The sequence below is a fragment of the Sander lucioperca genome, chromosome 19, assembly GCF_008315115.2.
Source record: "Sander lucioperca isolate FBNREF2018 chromosome 19, SLUC_FBN_1.2, whole genome shotgun sequence".
Classification (NCBI taxonomy): Eukaryota; Metazoa; Chordata; class Actinopteri; order Perciformes; family Percidae; genus Sander; species Sander lucioperca.
Genome location: NC_050191.1, coordinates 29964700 through 29986202, shown reverse-complemented (window position 1 = coordinate 29986202; position 21503 = coordinate 29964700). Strand labels below are relative to the sequence as shown.

The window sequence follows — 21503 nt, the reverse complement described above, 5'->3', positions numbered from 1 at the left end:
GTAGAGCTTGAATCGTGATTTGAATGTGAATCGATATTTTTTTGCACAGCCCTCCTACGTACGTAGCCACGGCGTAGATTTATTTAGTTGAAAAAGTTTATTGCAGATCAACGTTGGGTACAGCTGCAACTGCACTTGTTCATACAAGCAACATTGTTTTATCCATTTTCGTATTCATACAATAACATCAATAAGCAGCAACCAAGAACATACACTTCATTCATTCATTTCATTTCATTTATTATACAGGGAAATTTAAAAGCAACAATTAAGTTACAATAAACGGGCCTGACTCAGTTTAAAAACTGGTTTACAGCAGGTTCCTGTTCTGCAGCAACATAGAACAATGAACACAATTTCGGCACATTTATACAGGACATTATTACTGACTAGACAGATATAAACAAATAAAACATTAAATATTTAATATAATATACATTAAATACGGAAAAACAAGACTAAAAACAATACATGAACAATCAGTGTGTGCAAGTATGACTATCAAGAAGAAACAGTTTTTGTAAAGAATTGTAATTATTTGGCGGATTCTGAATACAGTATGGTGAGGCGCCGTAGCAAATATCAAGACTTAGTTAAGAGACCAAAAAGCAAATCAGGAGTCAAAAGAGAGAAGAAAAACTCCCTATGAAACCGCTACTATTACATTATCAACATATGTGACCCGTCATCACACAGCTTCTTCCCTCAGACCCCTTAAGCGTTTTGCCACGGCGTAGATTTAACGCAGAAGTAGAAATTGGCCTTTACTTGTGCTCCTCTCCTTTCTCATCTCAACTTACTCAAAATAACTTTTATTTGGGGATCAATCATGCTCTAAGGTTGGGAACTAAACTTCCCATAATGTTGGGGAATGTAAACAGGAAGTATAATGTTGCCTTGGATTGAGTGAGTTTCGCTGTGGGCTACAACTTGACCATATGTTTGTTTCCATTTTGGCACCATTCAAAGTACAGTTGCAAAGATTAAAGAATTAGTTGTCAACTAATAAATGAATCGCAAACTATTTGGATAATCGATTCATCGGTTTGGGTAATTCTTCAAGGAAGAAAAGTCAGAACTTCTGAAAAATATTAGGGCTGCAATTAACGATTATTTTCATAGTCGATTAATCTGTCGATTATTCTCTCGATTAATCGATTAGTTTGATCTCTAAAAATGTTAAAACATGGTGAAAAATGTGGATCAGTGTTTCCCAAAGCCTAAGAGGACGTCCTCAAACGTCTTGTTTTGTCCAAAACTCAAAGATATTCAGTTTACTGTCCCAGAGGAGAGAAGATACTAGAAGATATTCACATTTAACAAGCTGGAATCAGAGAAATCTGATTTTTTTTTTAACAAAAAAATGACTCAAACGATTAATTGATTATCAAAATAGTTGGCGATTAATTTAATAGTTGACAACTAATCAATTAATCGATTCATTGTTGCACTTCTGAAAAATATTCACATTTAAGGAGTTGGTATTAGAGAATGTTTCACTTTTTTTCCATAAAAAAATGACTTAAATAGATTATCAAAAGAGTTGACTGATGTCAAATAAAATCCCTTTAATGGAAGTGTAGGCTGTAAAAAAACAATGAACTGCTGCTAGTGAGAAGTTTCTCTCTTTTTGATTTTGATCTTCAAGCAGCCTTGATTTGAAGGAAAGGTAAGACTTTGTTCCAACTGCATCACTCCGAGTTTACAGACTGGATCTCATCTCACGCTCCTTTCATGTCCCCCGAACATTGTGCATATCCATTAATCTCAGGCTTGTGTCTGCAGCAGCATCTCTGTCGACATGCTGTGGAACTTTATGTCAGTGTGTGGTTTCCTTTTGTGTTTTTTTATTATTTATTTTTATCTTAGTGTAAAATGCAGCTCATGCATGACTGTGACCAAAACTGACTGCACAAGGAAGCAGTAACGCTGCTTAAATGTTTGACACTTTTAACAGTTTAGAGCAGTGGTTCTCAAAGTTTTTTTCAATAATGTACCCCCTTTGAATAGTTTTTTAAGCCAAGTACCCCCTGACAACGCTGGCAGTGATAGATTTACTAAACAACAACCATGTAACTGAAAAACATTGAAATGCTACATTTCAAATGTTTAGAATCCATCACTAAGATCATTGATTATTATAGTATAATTATTTTCAGAATAATGCATGACATATTTTTTAAATTAGCATTTTGCAAAAATCTCACGTACCCCCTGCAGTACTCCAAAGTACCCCTAGGGGTACGCGTACCTCTATTTGAGAAACACTGGTTTAGAGTGTTGGTAGAAGCCAGTGTTTGTCATGATGTCACTGCCGTGGTTTGACTTTAATTTAAATGTCAGTCCTAGTCCAAATCGGCCTGAAGCGTTCAGGCTCGACCCAAGCCGGACTGCCGACAATCTTTTTCTAATTTTTTGTTCAAACGTGATCTGCGCGTGAAGCCAAATGTTTTGAGGGTTTGCTTGTTTTTTTGAAAACCTATATTTGTTTGATATTTTCAAGCTTAATGAGTGGATTAACAAGATCAACACAGTACTTGCACAGGAACAGGTCTTTGACTGACATATCTAATAGGTTACATCCTACAGATTTGGACTTTGTTTCACTAAAAGTTGCATTCCAGTTGGGTACGTCCGAGGTTCTTAAATTGCATCCACATTTCTTTCACTTGCATCCCTTCCTCGCGTCTTAGTCCGTGCCACTGAGACAGCACGGGAGGAGAGAGGAGACGAGGACCGTGGCTGGATCTAACTTTCCTTATTTGACATCTCCTCGCTCCTCGGCTGAACTGGAAGTTGTTCTGTCCCGCCTTCGTGAAGGCCGTCTCAAAGCTCTTATTCTTATATCAAATGAGAGTCTTGGGAAGCAGCCCAGTTGTTCTTTTGTTGGAGGGTTTGTCCGTAGCCACATATTTTCATTCTTTTCTTTAGCCACGTCTTGCCAAAAAATTAAAAAATAATGCAAATAATTCACGGATAAGACCATAAAATATGTCAGACATCATTTTTTAACCCACTACCTCCACGCATAGATTTTGTCCCTGAGAAAATAAATGTTTTTGGTATAAATTAGAATTTCGGAACAGAACTCGAAAGCCGATGTTTCACCCGGCAGTGCTGGAGATCCCTCCACAGAACCGTGTCCGTGATAGCTTTGAAAACATGAAAAGCCTTTTTCCCCACTCAGGTTGCGTTCACACCGACTGCAGCAGCTCATAACTGATTCATATCTTGTTCCAGCCTCAGCAGAGCTGTCAATTATTCAAGATTAATTTGAAGGTTTACTGTCCTAGAGAACATGTCGCAATGTGCAATTAAACGCTAATTTTGACTGCCATCTTTAGAAAAATCCGTTTTAAAAACAAATGTAAATGTTTCTAAAACTGTAATTTCTCAACTGATGATCATAAATGACCTGTAACAGCAAATGGGACTAAGGGCCCCTATCTTGCACCCGGACGCAAATGTCTTTGCTAGTTTAAGACCGTCTAGCGCCCACGTCGTTTAAATAGCAAATGCACCTTCGCCCATGCGTGCGCCCATGGGCATGCTGGTCTTACAGGGAGGTGTGTTCAGGTGCATTCTGGGAGTATTGCTATCTTGAGGCAGCAGGAAGTGATGGCACCATTGACCAACAAAAACCTGGTCTAAAGTCAATAACACAGCATTTCATTGTTATTTTAACAGAGCATTAGTAAAATGCTCCTAGGCTCGTGCACAGCGCGCACACTATGCTTGTTACACACACAGGGACGCACAGCAGCACACACACATGCAGAAGATTACAAATAAAAATATTACGGTGCAAGTCCTCCATCATAATAGCAATGCTCCAAGGTCCAAACGCGCCTGGCTTTTAAAGGGAATGGGAGATGATCTCTGATTGGTTGATTGCATGTTACGCCCAAAACACACCTCTGATTAATGAAGACACTAAGTACAACCCTTTAGAACCACACGCCCGGTGCACGGACCCTTTTTTCCAGCCGTCAAACTAGCAAAAGTGGATTTGGACACGCCCTAAACACACCTGCGCCAGGCGCTTCACGCTGTGCGCTTAGATCGTTAAAATAGGGCCCTAACTATGAAAAGATTGCTATATTTGATATAGTTTTTATTAATGTCTTTGCCCAGGGTCTGATTTTTTTAATTCCCCGCAAGGTCACAAAATGATTTACAGCAGGTAGACGGCGCTACAGTCACACATCAGTCTGTGTTTGTGTTGGCTTACTATTTTCTTTTCCCTTTCCCCCCCCGTACTGTGTAAAGCTTCCTTGGGTTTTATGAAATGCTCTATATTCATCTAAGTTATTTTTCTGGTTGCTACAGCAACCTCTTAATGCTTTGGCTCATGAACCAGCGATAGTGATACCGTTACCCAGTTTAGCTCACGGTACATCCAAAGTAGGCTAAGTTACCGTGTGCAACCCTTGAAATGTTATTTAATATGTATTTAATCACTGCTTAAGCACTTCTGGTTAGACAATTACTACATTTTGTTGCTCTGTACTTGTGCAATGACAATGAAGTTTAATCTAATCTAAAAAAAAAAAAATGTGAACGATGCATCTGTAAGCCAGCCAAACCGCTGAATTTTTCCATTTAACAATTTGAAAGAAGTTGGTGTGTTTCTCAGTTTGAATAATTATTTACACATTTTAAAACTTCTTGTTGTAAAAGTTTGTTGACTCAGGAATTTAAAAGTCTTGTCAGAGAGCTTTAGCCTTGATTTTTCTATTTTGTTTTTACTTGCAATCTTGGCAAGGAATCATTAAAAACAAACCCAAGTCTTACACAATAACTGCAAAATTTAAAACCTTGAAAGCTCCTCGGAGTTGCACTTTTAGCATCGCCTGCCAGCGTGGCAAAAACCTGGCCCCCAGCTGCTGTTGGATGTATGTCAAACATGTTTAATGCAGCCATTTCATTCACTGACCATGTTGTCTTCTGTCCTCCTGCAGAAACGACTTCTCCGCCTCGCAGCAAGCTGTAGAAGTGGACAGCATCGTCCTCACGTGTCCAGAGATCTCAGGTAGAGTTCACAGCTCCCCAAACGCATCACACAGGATTCTTTTGAAAAAGCTGTTTTTAAAGAGAGAAGAGGGTGATTTACTGGCTGAAAGCTGGTTATTTTGGGCACACTGTGTTCCTCTCGCTGGGAGGAAAAGACCGAACCGTGTGTGTTTGTGTGTCTCTGCATGGATGTGGTGTGTGTGGTTGGCTTGTATGTGGCTTTGGCGCGCGTGTGCGCAGCATCTGTGAGAAAAGTGTATGTCTGCACTGATCAGGATCTGTGTGTGTGTGTGTGTGTGTGTGTGTGTGTGTGTGTGTGTGTGTGTGTGTGTGCTTGGCTTGTATTTGGCTTTGGCGCGTGTGTGTGCCTTTGCACTGGTGTGTGTGTGTGTGTGTGTGTGTGAGAGTGAGTGAGTGTGTGTGGTTGGCTTGTATTTGGCTTTGGTGCGTGTGTGTGCCTCTGCACTGATCTGTGTGTGTGTGTGTGGCATCTGTGAGAATTGTGTGAATGTACTGATCAGTATCTTTGTATCTTTGTATCTGTGTGTGTGTGTGTGTGTGTGTGTGTGTGGTGATGATGTGTGTGACAGCCAGCAGCATCTGCAGGGCTGCAGCTCTGTGCCGAAGCAGAGGCGGAGACCTCAGGCCTCCCACGTTTTTAATCCTCAAAGCTCCTGGCCGAAGGGAGAAGAGCGCATACGAAATCGCTCGGCTTAGAAAAGCTCTCTAACCCAAACTACTGCGCCAATACCAAACAATTGGACAGTCTTGGAAAAAGACTTGGAAATTGGAAAATAAAGTTGACCACGGAGGGGGGGAGCTAAATGTAGAACAGCTCATCCGGAGGATTCACAGCGAGCGAGTTGGTGTGTTGATGACGTTTCTGTCAGCCGGCTGGCGCCAAACCGGAACAAACATTTCGAGGGTGTAGAAGAAGAAGTGTTTTAGGGTGATTTTACACGAAGACGCCAAAGAAAATCTCTCAGTGACGAGATTCAGAAACGTCTGTCGGTAAGGGCCGACGCCGAAATCGTCAGACGCATTCAAGGAACTGCAAGAGACTGCTGTTTATGACCAAATTAGATCGGCTACGTGACCACGGTTTAATCCGCTTCATTTCCTGTCTCCTGCACGCTCTACCCAGGCGCCAACCCCCCCGCCTAAACCAATCAAAGTATTTCCAGGAAGTGAGAAGGCGTCTGACCAAGGGGGTAAGCCTCTCCCCGGAACGCGTAGCTCCTGTGGCGCCATTTTGATGCTACCAAGCCATCACCTCCCGTTAGCATCCCATTGACTCCCATTCATTTTGACGTCACTTTGACAGAGAATAACTTTACATCTGAAGAGTTTAAAGACTCTATTTGTCCGTTGTTTATTTCTAAAGAAACACGACAATGTATAAAAGGCTCCATTACCTTGTACCTCACGTTATGGCTCCGTAGCAGACGTTTTTTAACGATTGGGTCATAACCACGGGACTTACTGTCTCATAGTAGAGGAATTACCGTATAGTACAGGAGAAGCTCTCAGGCAGTTTGGACTTCCATTAGCTGTTTAAGTTTAATTACTAATGTTAACTATCATTTTAGTGACCAATAATTAGCCTGTGTCTATGTTATCTCCTTACATATACCTACGCTCTCCGTCTCTGCTAGATTGGGAGTGATTGAGATTTCTCTTGGCACAGCTACCAGAAGACTTCCAACTTTCAGACAGGTTGCTCACGTCACATCTACGTCTTCAAGCTCAGTTGGAGGCTGCTCAGTAACGCTCAGCCATCACCGGGAAAGATCTTCTAATATCCTTCACTGGTCTCCGTCCAGAGACACGGGATCTGTTGGTCCAGTTTATATACTGTCACGACAAGACACGGACAATCTCCTGTTCGTGTGCTATATGTTAAAAAGGGAAACTCTGGACAATGTTCATATTAGAAGAAAAAAACCTGGATAAGATTTCCCCTCAGAAGACAGCATCAATCATGCGAATAATCTGTTGAATTTGTTATTGACCGATTAGATTTAGTCTTGATTGTTTCATTGTTGAACCTTTTTTCCAGACCAGGACACCCTGAACATAAACATAAAGCGTCGCTCTGTCCAGCAGAAGAGGAAGCCGTTGGAGGACTGCTACACTTTCCCTTCGCAGGTCAAAGCAGCCGAGGTAAGAGCCGACGCAGCAGCACAGAGGTCCGGACTACGTTACCCAGAAATCAACTGCACACCTGTCCTTCCTCTCAGTCAGAGCTGGGGACGGTGTCAGTCAGCTTCAGTGTCTGTGGTTCAACACAAGAGTTGACTTGTGACATTGTGTGTCAAGTAATATAAGTAGTAAAGTAATATCGCTTAAAAAACCTAAAACTGAAATGATTTACGTTCATTTTTATTTTATCATTTTTTTGACCTTTTGGCAATATAGTTTTGGTTTAGTTTCAGTTTTTCTTAAAGGTTTTTATAGATTTTATTTAGTTTCATTTTACGGCACATTTTCTGTCCTTCAGCATCTACTCCGACGTATTCTTGTTTTATACCAAAGCAGAGCTAAAGATGATATTATAAAACACAAAAATAGCTGCACATAAGATGATGATTTGTGTCTTGGGTTGCTTATTATTTTCTGACGTTAACAACAGCCATAGCACATTTATAAGGTGATTATATGTCAGAAGTTGGTGTTTGTCAGCTTGTTTTGGGATCCGTTTATCCACCTGTAGTCTACAGCAGGTGTTCTCAAGCTTTTTTCAACAATGTTCCCCCTTTGAACAGTATTTTTTTAAGCCATGTACCCCCTAACCAGCGCAAATAATTTTTGGTAGAAAAACATTTAGATGATGATGATGAGAAAAGGAGACAAAAACTTTAAAAAAGACGGTAGAAGACAAAAAATTCAAATAAGCGACAAACTTTGAAAGAAGAGACAGCAGAAATAAGGAAGAAAGGCAAGAATAGGTCAAAACAAGAGACAAGACCTTCAAAAAAAAGGAGACAAACTTCAAAAACAGAGACAAAAACTTTGAAAAAAAGCAACAATCTTGGAGAAAACAAAGCCAGTAGAAGTAACTCCAGCCTTGGAATTGAAAAACATTTTGCAAAAAATGTCACGTACCCTCTGCAGTCCTCTAAAGTACCCCTAGGGGGACACGTACCCCCATTTGAGAAACACTGGTCTATGTTGACAACATTTCATTCCCGGGACTGCCCCGGTGCCGCCGGAGACTCCGCCAGATTTTTGGCCGGATGTCCGTCCCCTTCCTCTGTCTCTGTGTTGGCGTTCTAACCTCCGGTGGATTTGTGAGGACTATGGTTAACTGCTCCTCAGATCTCTGCAGGGTAAATCCAGACAGCTAGCTAGACTATCTGTCCAATCTGAGTTTTCTCTCGCACGACTAAAACTACTTTTTGAACGTATAAATAACAATAAACGAGAGCCACGTTTTTCTCCCATCCCAGAATGCTCTGTGGACTAGCCAGACCCTCCTCCGCAGCGCTGTGGGGGAAGGTCTGGTGATGCAAGACTACTGTAAGAAGAACATAACATGGGGTTTTCTGCATTTTCTGCTCTCCGTCTATTTTATTAGAAACAGACGCCGTCGACGGTACCGTATAAAGGGAAAATATTTAGCTGAATCATTGGTAAAATATATAAATACAAAAATATCGATTCCAGAGGAGTAATCGATTCCAAAAATCGTCGCAAAGTAAATCACGATACGTACATTTTTAGATTCCCCCCCACCCCTAATATTTATACTGCAATTGTGTGGTTTTGTACTTACGGCCCCTGGCTTGTTTCCGGAGCTTAGCGCCGCCCAAGACGATTGTGATTGGTTTAAAGAAATGCCAATAAACCAGAGCACGTTTTTCTCCCATCCAGGAATGCTGTGTGGACTAGCCAGTCTGGCAATGCGAGACTAATCCCCCTTTAACGAGAGCTTTTTTTTTTCTCGGCAGCCTCTGAGGCCGACCGTCTACCATTCGGTGTGCTTGACGTGCAGCAAGCCGAGCGAGGATGTCAGCAAGTGTCAAAGCTGCGGGAGCGGCGCGGCGCTGCTGCCCTGTCGCCAGCAGGCCACGCTGTCGTCCCTGACCCCGCGGCCCCCCATCCGGTCCCAGCCCTCCCCCGGGCCAAACGGCCTGCCACAGAACTTCTACAAACCGGCGACGACCATGAGGGGGCCGCGCGGGGAGACTCTGCCCGTACGGATCACGAACATCAGGGGGAGCGTGCTGCCTCTGAGCAACGGCCGGCCGCCTCTGTTAGCCGGGACGTCGGGCTGCTGCGGAGCCAGGAACACGCCCAAAGGGAAGAGGGCCGCGGCGCAGCAGCACGAGCTCAACGACCCCAGTGAGTAACAGAAGTACTGATAATTCACAAAAAATACTTTTTGAAGGTGTGGAAACCATTTTTGATATTGGTTGATGAGACCTAAATGTCTGATTTGTGTGTTTGCTGCTGTGCTACGCCCTTAATCTGAGCAAACTTTGATCCTGCACTCTGATACTCTGCGTCGACAACGGGGCCTCTACATTTGGGCTCACGCTCTACCACTAGGACAATATTTCTCAAGTTTTTTTCAATAATGTTCCCCCTATGAACAGTTTTTTTTTTAAGCCATGTACACCAAAACAAGCAACAAAACCTTAAAAAAAAAAGGTGACAAACTTCGAAAAATGAGACAAACTTGGAGAAAACAAAGCCAGTAGAAGTAACTACAGCCTTGGAACTGAAAAACATTTAGCAAAAAATGTCACGTACCCCCTGCAGTCCTCCAGAGTACCCCTAGGGGGACATGGACCCCCTGCAGTCCTCCAGAGTACCCCTAGGGGGACACGTACCCCTATTGAGGACACTGCACTAGGACACCCTGGCACCCAATTTTCAACCCTTTCTGACGCAAGTCATCCAGCAGAGTTGTACTGATCAAGTGCACAGGCGCGTTTTGGGGTACAAATGAGGAAAGTCGGTCATAAGTCTGGGCTTCCTAAATGCAGGGTTCTGCACAAACTGGCCTCTGCATGTCAAGTCCAAATTTCTCTCAACACTACACAGCCAGATTAGTAGAGTAAAACAAACATTACACCTAACAGACGTCACTGCTCTAGGAAAAGTAAGCAAACACACAGGCGGCTAGATTCCAACAGTGTCACATACAGTGTGTATATATAGTTCCCTGCCAAATAAAAAGCAAAGGTGACATAAATGAGACAACAAAAAAGAGCAAAATTCAAAATAAGACCACAACAAAGGAACTGGGAAGCGCTCGGAGGGTGCTGTTATTTTAACAATAAAACGTGTTGCATCTGGATCTAAAAGCCTTTAAATATGTCAAAAGATCATCTGTTAAAAAAAGTTTTAGGGGGTGTACAAGACAGTTGATTTTGTTGGATTTAGTTTAATTAGGCCTATAAAAATACACATAATCAGGGTTTTCCCTACCATTATAAAGTTTAGGCGCAGCACCTGAGCTGAATGAATGTAAAATCAACATCTACATTTGTGGACCTCTTTAGCAAGTTTTGTCTTTTATCTTTTTGAGTTATCTGCTCGAGCTTTTCCAATATTTCCAAAATGTCAAAAGTGTTATTAGCAACATAACATCAGCAATTATACCCGTTCTCACAACGCCCGGTTGTTGTTAACGATAAAAACATGTTGCATCTGGATCCAAAAGCCTTTTAATATGTCAACAGATCATCTCTGTTAAAATTTTACATTTTTGGGGGGGATACAGAACTATTTTTCTATTGGATTAGGTGCAATAGGGCCTCAAGTCTGCATAAAAATACACGTAATGACATTTTTTTTTTAAATCCAACAAAGCGCAGTGGTTGGTAAGAAAGATGTTCAACAATTCTCCCCGTTCTCACAACGCCCCGATGTCGTCGTCCCCCCCTCTGCCCCCGCAGTCGTCCTGTCCAGCGACGAGGAGGAGGAGGAGGCGGACAACGCAAGCACGGGAAGTGTCAACAGACTGGACAGCGTTTCCCCCCGGCCTGCCGACTCGGCCCACTCCTCGCCGGCGCCCTCTGGTGGCCGAGTGGAGGCGGCGGTGAAGAGCGCCGGCGGCGAGCCGGAGGAGCTGAACTCGGGATTCTTCGAAGACGTCAACATGAAGATCACGATACCACGGAGAGCCCGCATGAAGGATCAGGTGAGACTCAGTCAAGGGTTGTGACGATATAGTATAACCGCGGTGATGACGTCATCATTGCCATCACCGCATATTTGTGTGTGTGTGTGTGTGCTTGTTTTACTATATTCGTGGGGTCCAAAAACCGGGGAATACAGTATACTTGTGGGGTCTGCACAGCTTTGTGGGGCCCAAAATGCTGGACCCCACAAGTTTAAAGGGCTGTTTGAGGGTTAAGACTTGGTTTTAGGATTAGGGTTAGAATTAGGTTATGGTTAGGGTGAGGGTAAGGGTTAAGGTTAGGCATTTAGTTGTGATGGTTAAGGTTAGGGTAAGGGGCTAGGGAATGCATTATGTCAATGACGGGTCCCCACAAAGATAGTGAAACAAACGTGTGTGTGTGTGTGTGTCTCAAGTATAAACTAGGCCAGCAGGTGCAAAGACAAAGAAAAAATGATCTGAGGCTTTTTACAGTTTATGCACCCTCTTATTGAAAGTGCCTTCAGTATCATGAGTGCATCAGCCTCCAGCGAGCTCTCTGGCAGTGGAAAATCTGACTCATTCATCCATTACTGCTGAGCCGCGAAGAGGAGAATCACTACCCATATTTGTCTCTGAGTAAAAGAGTCTGGAGTGTGCCGAATCACAATTTTGCTTCATTGCCAAGCAAGTTTGCAATTGCGAGGAATTTGCATTGGTGTATTAGGTGCATACAGTAAACAATAAACATATTCAAAAGGTAAACAAAAAAATAAAGTACTGCTACAGTCATGAATCTAAATACAGAGTAGATACATTACCATAAAAGGCTGTGTTTTCCCAAGGTTTGTGGTGTTCATTGTTTACACAATCCTGTTTGAACAGCTAGAGCATTCATAATCTTTGCAACAGAAAGCTGAGGATTCAGTTTTTCGCGTCATTACATTGTACGCTCGCGATGACGTCATCACATTATGTGACGCCCGGTCCAAAACGGGCTGATAACTAGCGGTGGCGACAGAGTATTTACCCGTAAAGCCTGCAGGATGGGGGTTGTTACATCATCCTGTATGAAACGATCTAAAATAAAAACTATAACACCTAGAGCGTTAATTCTTTTTTTGCAGCAGCAGAAGGCTAAGGCTTCAGTCTTAACCGTCATCACGTTGTACGCTCGCGACGACGTCATCGCGTTATGTTTTCGACTCGAGCTGCGCCAGAGACTTGTGTGTCATGCAAGGCAAGGCAGCTTTATTTGTATAGCACATTTCAGCAACAGGGCAATTCAAAGTGCTTTACATAAAACATTAAGAGCAGTTAGAAAATGATTAAAAAAAACAAAGCAAATTAAAACATAAAAGACAAGAATACAATTGAGAGTGCAGTATAAGAAATTAAAGAACTGAGAGATAAAATACGTGAATAAAAGTTACAGTGCAGTATAAGAAATTAAACCTTAAAGGGCAGTTATAGAATCTCATACAGTGTCATCAATGCAACTTCAGTATAACATGAACAGTTATTTAAAGAAATGCAACATCAAAAAGATAGGTCTTTAGCTTTGATTTAAAAGAACTGAGAGTTGCTGCGGACTTGCAGTTTTCTGGGAGTTTGTTCCGGATATGTGGAGCGTAAAAACTGAATGCTGCTTCCCCCTGTTTAGTTCTGACTCTGGGGACAACAAGCAGACCTGTCCCAGACGACCTGAGAGGTCTGGGTGGGTCATAGTGTAGTAGACCTGTCCCAGGCCACCTGAGAGGTCTGGGTGGGTCATAGTGTAGCAGACCTGTCCCAGGCCACCTGAGAGGTCTGGGGGGGTCATAATGTAGCAGCAGATCAGAAATGTATTTTGGCCCTAAACCGTTTAGTGATTTATAAACCAGCAAAAGTATTTTGAAATCAATTCTTCGAGGCACTGGAAGCCAGTGTAGAGACTTCAGAACTGGAGTGATGTGATCCACTTTCTTGGTCTTAGTGAGGACTCGAGCAGCAGCGTTCTGAATCAGCTGCAGCTGTCTGAGTGATTTTTTAGGGAGACCTGTAAAGACTCCGTTACAGTAGTCAAGTCTACTGAAGATAAAAGCATGGACAAGTTTTTCCAAGTCCTGCTGAGACATAAGTCCTTTAACCCTTGATATATTCTTAAGCTGATAATAGGCTGACTTTGTAATTGTCTTAATGTGGCTGTTAAAATTCAGGTCTGAGTCCATGACTACACCAAGATTTCTGGCTTTGTTGTTTTTTACATTTTTGTTTGAAGCTGAGTGCTGACTTTTAATCGTTCCACTTTTGCTCCAAAAACAACCACCTCAGATCCGCACATCCAGTCGTTAATTTGTTCAATGCACTTAGTCAGTTGTTGTATTGGACTATAGTCCCCTGGTGATAAGGTTATATAAATTTGTGTGTCATCCGCATATCTATGGTAACTTATTTTATTGTTTTCCATAATTTGAGCCAGTGGAAGCATGTAGATGTTAAACAGGAGAGGCCCCAGAACGGAGCCTTGGGGAACTCCGCACGTCATATTTGTATGCTCAGATGTATAATTCCCTATAGACACAAAGTAGTCCCTATTCTTTAAATAAGACTCAAACCACTTTAGTACTGAGCCGGAAATGCCAACCCAGTTTTCCAATCAGTCTAGTAATATGTCATGGTCGACCATATCAAATGCAGCACTGAGATCAAGTAATACTAAAACTGTACTTTTGCCACTATCTGTGTTTAAGTGGATGTCATTAAAGACTTTAACAAGAGCTGTCTCAGTGCTGTGGTGTGGTCGAAAACCCGACTGGAAGGCATCAAAACTGTTGTTTAGTGACAAGAAAAGGTTGAGTTGCCGGCAATGTGCAAGCGCTAACCTGTTACCATGGGAGCCAAAATAAAAACGGACACGCCACGCAGCTGACACACTCACGCCACGCAGGCAGTGTACAGGAGCCCTTACAAACACGTGTGATGTGACAGCTTTAGAAAGGAAAAGAAGGCTGTACAGTGTGTGCAGGGTGTGCAAAAATGTTGATCAGCAGTGAAATTAAACAAAACCGCGTGAGAAAGAAACCACAGAGCATCTCTTTTTTTTTCAAAAATCTTCTTTTGCAGTTTGGAAATCAGCCCCCTGAGCAGTTTTCACCGCGGACAAAGAAGCCCAAATTCGCACCCAACAAGTGTGGCAGCATCATACTGGAGTGTCGGAGCGTGAGGGTGGGAACTCTACGCAGGATGGTGACCAAGCCCGTTGTCGTGAGTACTTTTGATTTCTTTCATGTTGAAGTGCCCATATTATGAAAAAAAAATACTTTTTCTGGGATTTGGGGTGTTATTTTATGTCTCTGGTGCTTCCACACGCATACAAACTTTGAAAAACAACATCCATGCTGTTCTGAGTGAGATACGGTTTCTGAATGTGTCCTGCCTTCAGTCTCCGGGTGAGCTGGTCAAAATCTGCACGGCTTTCTATGTCACTAGCCGAAACGAGGGGGCTGACTGCTAGCATGCTAGCGCTAGCATGCTGGCGGTTAGCCCCCTCGTTCTGAATGGCAAAACACTGCTACAGCACACACTAGTTCACCATAATCTACAAAAGAACTACTTCCATGTCCCTGTTCTGCAGGTATTCCACGCGAAGTTGGAAGTGTGCCCTCATTTAGAAGAAGTCTCCCGGCTAATCCTGCCTTGTCCAGGCCAAAGTTGCAGAAACAGCTAGCTAGCTCAAGTAATCCTTACCTAGCTACTCCCCATGTGCGACTGACAACAAAGATCTCACTCTGTAGCTAAAACAGAGAGCTGAACACAGGGTGAAAAGAGGAGCTGCAGCAATGTGCAGTACAACAATTTTTTGAAAATGAACCCATGTAAACCTATTCTGGTACTACCTCAAAATACAATTATGAACCTGAAAATGAGCATAATATGAGCACTTTAAAATCTTAATCTCGGCAGTTTATTTAGAGAAAATAACTTGTGGAAAGAGCTCATAGCGAAGTTATGTTGCCACAAGAAGAAAAGCACAGAAAACCAACCAACATCCTCACTCATTCCAGTCGAGTGATTCGAGTGTTATTTTCGAAAAGATGAATGGAAATGATAAATGACATTCCCTGTTCTTTGTCTTTTTCAGTTTTCCATCGACCACGTCCAGCTGGAAACTGAAGGTACGAACGCACGCGCAGTAACAAACTCAGTAAATGTAACTCTGGGCAGAGCTGTTGGATCGGACGGCAGCAACAGTCTGTCTGCTGTTTCAGGAAGACGCAGTGGCGCAGTTTGCTGTCCGTGCTGGCCAGCAGAGATTAGTTCAGTCACACTTGAACAGCTTTAGGCTATTTCTTTCAAAAATGTCTTTCTGCAACAAAAACACCAGCGAGAAATACTGTATGATGCACTGGAAGAAGCGACACATATCACCCATACTATGTCATTTTAAATCCTATTTATTTACGTCGAACGCTAAAAATGACAGCCAAGATTAGTTTTTTTTGTGGTTTTATTACTCTTTAGTGATAACTGGATAATAAAACCAGATGTTTGGCATCACACCATTCACAAATATGCTTTGACTTTAGTGAGCATAAAAAAACATCCTTCTGCAGGCCTTCATTCATCTGCAGAGGGACAATAAAACATGAATATAACACATAGGGCCCTATCTTGCACCCGGCGCAGCGCAAAGCCCGCTACAAGTGTCTGTGCTAGTTTAAGACCAACGCAGTTGCCGTCCAGCGCCCACGTCGTTTAAATAGCAAATGCACCTGCACCCATCTGTGCACCCATGGGTGTGCTGGTCTTACAGGAAGGTGTGTTCAGGTGCATTCTGGGCGTATTGCTATCTTGAGGCAGCGGGAAGTGATCGCGCCATTGACCAACAAAAACCTGGTCTAAAGTCAATCATTCCATTGTTATTTTAACAGAGCATTAGTAAAATGCTTCTAGGCTCGTGCACAGCGCGCACACACTATGCTTGTTACACACACAGGCACGCACAGCAGCACACAAACATTAGCAATGCGCCAAGGTACAAACACACCTGGCATGTTACGCCCCAAAACACACCTATGAATTAATGAAGACACTAAGTACAATCTATATTTATCTATATGTATGTATATATATGTATCTATATTATTCTTACTACTATTATAATGTCACTGCTTCTACATTGCACATATCTGTACATGTTGTTCATACATTGTTCATATTACATAGCCATATTTATTCTGCTCTTATAACACTGCAATATATTTCTGGTCCTGCCTATGCACCACCTTGCACTTTTCTGCATTTTTTGCACTTCTGGTTGGACGCAAACTGCATTTCGTTGTCTTTGTACTACTCTGCACAATGACGATAAAGTTGAAGCTAATCTAATCTAATCTACAACCCTTTAGAACCATGCGCCCGGCGCACAGACCCTTTTTTCCGCCATCAAACTAGCAAAAGTGGATTTGGACACGCCCTAAATGCACCGGCGCCATGCGCTTCACGCCGTGCGCTTAGATCGTTAAAATAGGGCCCATCATGTCATATCTAGCCTCATATATCGATGTTTGCATATTTTTTATACATTGCCCAGCCCTACACTTAATATGTTGTGGAGGTTCTTTGAGTTTTGTTTTGCTTTAATATCATGTTTTTATTCTTCTATGTGATGCATTTTGTAAAAATGAGCTTGTTTGTACGTCAGGGGCGGAGCCAAACACGGTGGAGAAGGTTTGTCTTCAGGCGTCGGAGCTGATCAGCTGCGAGTGGTGCAGCGTCCGGAAACTTCCCGTCTTGTTCTTCCAGACAACTCCAGTCGAGTGCGTCCGCCTGCGCACGCAGCTCAACATGGCCAAGGAGAAGGGAGCGCATTGGTACGACTGCGCCGGGGACCGTAAGTAGAAAAATACACAGTTACAGTATAAATAGTAGACTTTTGGGGGTGGGGGTTGGGTGCGGATGAGGGACATCGGGCAGAATTTTCGTCGGCACCTCAACAATCCCGGAAGTGGAACGTCGTCGATATAGACTATGGCTACATTTATCCCTCCTGTTGTCCTTGGGTCAAATTTGACCCATTTTCAAAAAGCTTCTATATCAGAAATTTGGGTTTCTTTCAACCACATTGTCAAAAAAAATAACGTGGATGGTTCCATACAACGCTCTTCACAAGTAAAATAAATGATCATTCCACTACTTTCATTGAATTTGGGTGTTTTATTCAACTTCATAGCATTTGAAGAAGAAAAAAACGATGTAAGAACGTTGAAAAAAGTGACAAAAATGTCAAAGCGCAGAAAAAAATTGGACAAAAACTTCAAGATAAGTGACAAAAACGACAAAAAAAGTGACAATAACATCAGGAAGAGCCACAAAAGTGTCAAAAAAGACGACAAAAACGTTGAAAAAAAAAAAGTTTGTATTTTAAATTACGGAACAGAAAGTTCCCTGGTCGACGGGAAGACGACACGAGGGTTACATAGCTACGTTTTTGCTAATGAATATCTTTTGCTATGTTTTATCTTCTCCTCCCTGCTTTTAATTATAATGCAGCTTGGTGTTCTGTGGCTTGACATAGAGCAGAGTCTGAGAAAACTGTTTACACTGCTGGATCAGCAGCGCTGATATGAACTGAATACACTGTGGTTTGTTAAAGGTTAACTCCAGCACAGTAACGAGCTTCACATGTTTTCAGGAGAAGAGATAAATGCAGCGAATAAAACCAGAATATGTCCTTCAGTCTCACAATAAATTACACTTATCTTAAATGTAGTAAAACAATGCACGAAACTAAAGTTTTTATTTTGTACTTTTTGTGCTGAATTCAACTTTGCACCGTTCATTCCTACAGAGCAGGGTAAGTTTAATATTCATCCTTTCTGCTTGACTGAACGTAACTGGCCTTCATGTCCTGTATCATTCATTTCTGGCTCCCAATTTTTTTTATTTATAATCTGCCAACTTCATTTTCTAAATAGCTCCAGTACATTCAAGCTAGCATGGGAAAACCCTGACAAACTTCCGGTAAATTTGAGATTTTTCTCTGCAAGTCAGTCTGGCCAAGAGCCCATTCAAGCCCATTTCCAGTTTTTCCAAATTGAAAACTGGCCAGTTCTCAGAATTGGGGGTGCTCAGACTCACCCATCCCCCCTTGTAAATTATGCCTATGCCTAGGCATCGGTATTGGAACATCTCTACTGTTAATGAGAGATCTCTTTATGTTTTGATACAGTGTATTGCATTTAAAATGAAAGGGAAAACCTCAATAAAATGTGCAAAAAGTCTTTCTCAAAGCCCACTTTGTCTCTCGCTCTGTGCGGCCAGAGTCGGATGAGAAGTTCATCGTTTTGATCTTCGAGAACGGCCTGGCGATGAAGGAGCAGGCCATCCTGGAGGACATCCTGGGCGAGATCGGCCGGACCAACAACCTCAGCAACTTCCCCGCCAAGCTGCCCTTCGAGGAGGCCAACATCCGCCTGGTCAACTACAACAAGGCGTCCAAACAGAAGGAGGAGAAGGTGGGCATCTGGGTGACAACACAGACCTGCAGAGGTTTCAGGAGCTGAAATTCCTGAGCTTTTCTGTCCTTTCTTTCTTTTTTTCTCTTTCTGCTACACGCTTGTTGGGCCCATTTCCCTAAATTGAGTCTGTGCAGTTTGTAAAGCTTAGATCTTCCTATCATACTGTGCAGCCACCAAGCTCTGTTCACACACATATAGTTATTTTTAGGTATTAACTTTAGAATAGGTGAATGTGGGGAACAGGGAGGACATGGGGAAAGAAAGGGAAAGAAAGTTCCTGCTGCCATAGTTACAACAAAGTTTGTTTGTAGACATCTAGGGATAGTTTTTATTTGAATGACTCAAGAAAGGGCTTCTCAATGTGATCATTTTCACATGCAAAACTGGTGATTGGTAATATCGGTTAGCATTCTTCCACTTTGTCTAATTTTGGTGGGGGGAAATGTGCAGAAATGTTGAAGAAAAAAAAATCCAAGACTGTTGTTGTAAGTCGGTTCTCGTTATGTCCCTCTCTCTGCAGGAGAAGCCGATACAAACCCCTCCCAAAATCCCCCCAGCCTCCCCGGTGAGCCCGGTCACCATGCCCAGTCGCACACGCATGGCCACCCGTCAACACAACGCCGCCTACTTTGACGATGAAGAGGAGGACATGACGGACCTCCAGCCCACCTTCTCCGGACCAATTGTCAAGTGAGTGACTCTTAATTCGCCTGTAAGGCCTCCTGCACACTGCCTGCGTGGCGTGAGCGTGTCAGCTGCGTGGCGTGAGCATGGCGTGAGCATGGCGTGAGCATGGCGTGAGCGTGTCAGCTGCGTGGCGTGAGCGTGGCGTGAGCGTGTCAGCTGCGTGGCGTGAGCGTGGCGTGAGCGTGTCAGCTGCGTGGCGTGAGCGTGTCAGCTGCGTGGCGTGAGCGTGGCGTGAGCGTGGCGTGAGCGTGTCAGCTGCGTGGCGTGAGCGTGTCAGCTGCGTGGCGTGAGCGTGGCGTGAGCGTGTCAGCTGCGTGGCGTGAGCGTGTCAGCTGCGTGGCGTGAGCGTGGCGTGAGCGTGTCAGCTGCGTGGCGTGAGCGTGGCGTGAGCGTGTCAGCTGCGTGGCGTGAGCGTGTCAGCTGCGTGGTGTGAGCGTGGCGTGAGCGTGTCAGCTGCGTGGTGTGAGCGTGGCGTGAGCATGGCGTGAGCGTGGCGTGAGCGTGTCAGCTGCGTGGCGTGAGCGTGGCGTGAGCGTGTCAGCTGCGTGGCGTGAGCGTGTCAGCTGCGTGGCGTGAGCGTGTCAGCTGCGTGGCGTGAGCGTGGCGTGAGCGTGGCGTGAGCGTGTTAGCTGCGTGGCGTGAGCGTGGCGTGAGCGTGGCGTGAGCGTGTCAGCTGCGTGGCGTGAGCATGGCGTGAGCGTGGTGTGAGCGTGGCGTGAGCGTGTCAGCTGCGTGGCGTGAGCGTGGCGTGAGCGTGGCGTGAGCGTGTCAGCTGCGTGGCGTGAGCGTGGCGTGAGCGTGGCGTGAGCGTGGCGTGAGCGTGTCAGCTGCGTGGCGTGAGCGTGTCAGCTGCGTGGCGTGAGCGTGGCGTGAGCGTGTCAGCTGCGTGGCGTGAGCGTGGCGTGAGCGTGGCGTGAGCGTGTCAGCTGCGTGGCGTGAGCGTGTCAGCTGCGTGGCGTGAGCGTGTCAGCTGCGTGGTGTGAGCGTGGCGTGAGCGTGTCAGCTGCGTGGTGTGAGCGTGGCGTGAGCGTGTCAGCTGCGTGGTGTGAGCGTGGCGTGAGCGTGTCAGCTGCGTGGCGTGAGCGTGGCGTGAGCGTGTCAGCTGCGTGGTGTGAGCGTGGCGTGAGCGTGTCAGCTGCGTGGTGTGAGCGTGGCGTGAGCGTGTCAGCTGCGTGGTGTGAGCGTGGCGTGAGCGTGTCAGCTGCGTGGCGTGAGCGTGTCAGCTGCGTGGTGTGAGCGTGGTGTGAGCGTGGCGTGAGCGTGTCAGCTGCGTGGCGTGAGCGTGTCAGCTGCGTGCCGTGTCCGTTTTTATTTGGGCTCCCATGTTAACAGGTTAGAGCTTGCACACTGCCTGCATGACACGCACGTCTCGAGCCGCCCCGAAAACGCATGCATGCTAGAAATAGGACCGCCACCTATTTTTCACACGGCACACAAATAGAATACGAAACGATGTTATGTCATTTTGACACAAATACATATTAATAAATGACATGTTAATGTTTGAAAGTCTCTGGGTTTTGACATAGATGCAGATATAAATGTAATTAAAAAAAAAATTCAAATATTGTACCTGTCAACACTATACAATATTCTGTAGCCTATTTTGCCGTCGATACTGCCGACGTCTTTGCTGTTATCAAATCAGTGTATATTTACGTTTAACATGAAGTATGCTACTGCTTGACACACAAAAATATTGACAAAATAAAGTTGAAGAACACACTATTATTTCATTTTATCAATGGGAAACATACATGACAGTATGTACAGACAAGGCTAGCAGCAGCAGCGCCGCGTCAGACACGTTTCTGGTGTGCAAAGACATAGAAAACGCCACGCAACAGAAACGCCACGCAGGCAGTGTGCAGGAGGCCTTAGGCGTTTGAAATGTTCCCTACGGACGGACGGATGGAAATATCAGACACAGCACACATACAGAATATACATTAAATAATAGGATACAATATACATGAAAATAGAATACAAAAACAAATATTTAAAATATATACAAGTTGGGAATAAAAAAAAATGTACAGCTGTTTCACTAGTATTGATAAAGATGTAGATAAACCTATTGTGCAAGGTGCACTTGCAAAAGTGCAGTTGTGATGTCTAAGAGTCTTATCTCACATCCAGAGATCAAGTGTTAAAAAGTTGAATTGCCTGTGGTAGGAATGATTTTCTGTAGC

General features: G+C 43.9%; 2 protein-coding genes across 10 annotated transcripts in view; one reads left to right on the top strand and one right to left on the bottom strand.

Moving 5' to 3' along the window:
• Positions 1-21503, bottom strand: part of LOC116045413 — a 977204-nt gene that overhangs the window by 560752 nt on the left and 394949 nt on the right. The window lies entirely within an intron of this gene.
• Positions 1-21503, top strand: part of senp6a (SUMO specific peptidase 6a) — a 49542-nt gene that overhangs the window by 14672 nt on the left and 13367 nt on the right. For 2 of the 9 annotated variants that reach the window (XM_035995064.1, XM_035995059.1), the window contains 10 exons: positions 1649-1669; positions 4962-5032; positions 7073-7176; positions 8961-9357; positions 10920-11164; positions 14228-14368; positions 15246-15279; positions 16809-16997; positions 18428-18621; positions 19145-19314. In XM_035995064.1, the coding sequence (XP_035850957.1) occupies positions 1649-1669; positions 4962-5032; positions 7073-7176; positions 8961-9357; positions 10920-11164; positions 14228-14368; positions 15246-15279; positions 16809-16997; positions 18428-18621; positions 19145-19314 (1566 nt within the window). The remainder of the gene's footprint in view (positions 1-1648; positions 1670-4961; positions 5033-7072; positions 7177-8960; positions 9358-10919; positions 11165-14227; positions 14369-15245; positions 15280-16808; positions 16998-18427; positions 18622-19144; positions 19315-21503) is intronic. The other 7 variants (XM_035995061.1, XM_035995062.1, XM_035995060.1 and 4 more) reach the window with 7 other exon arrangements.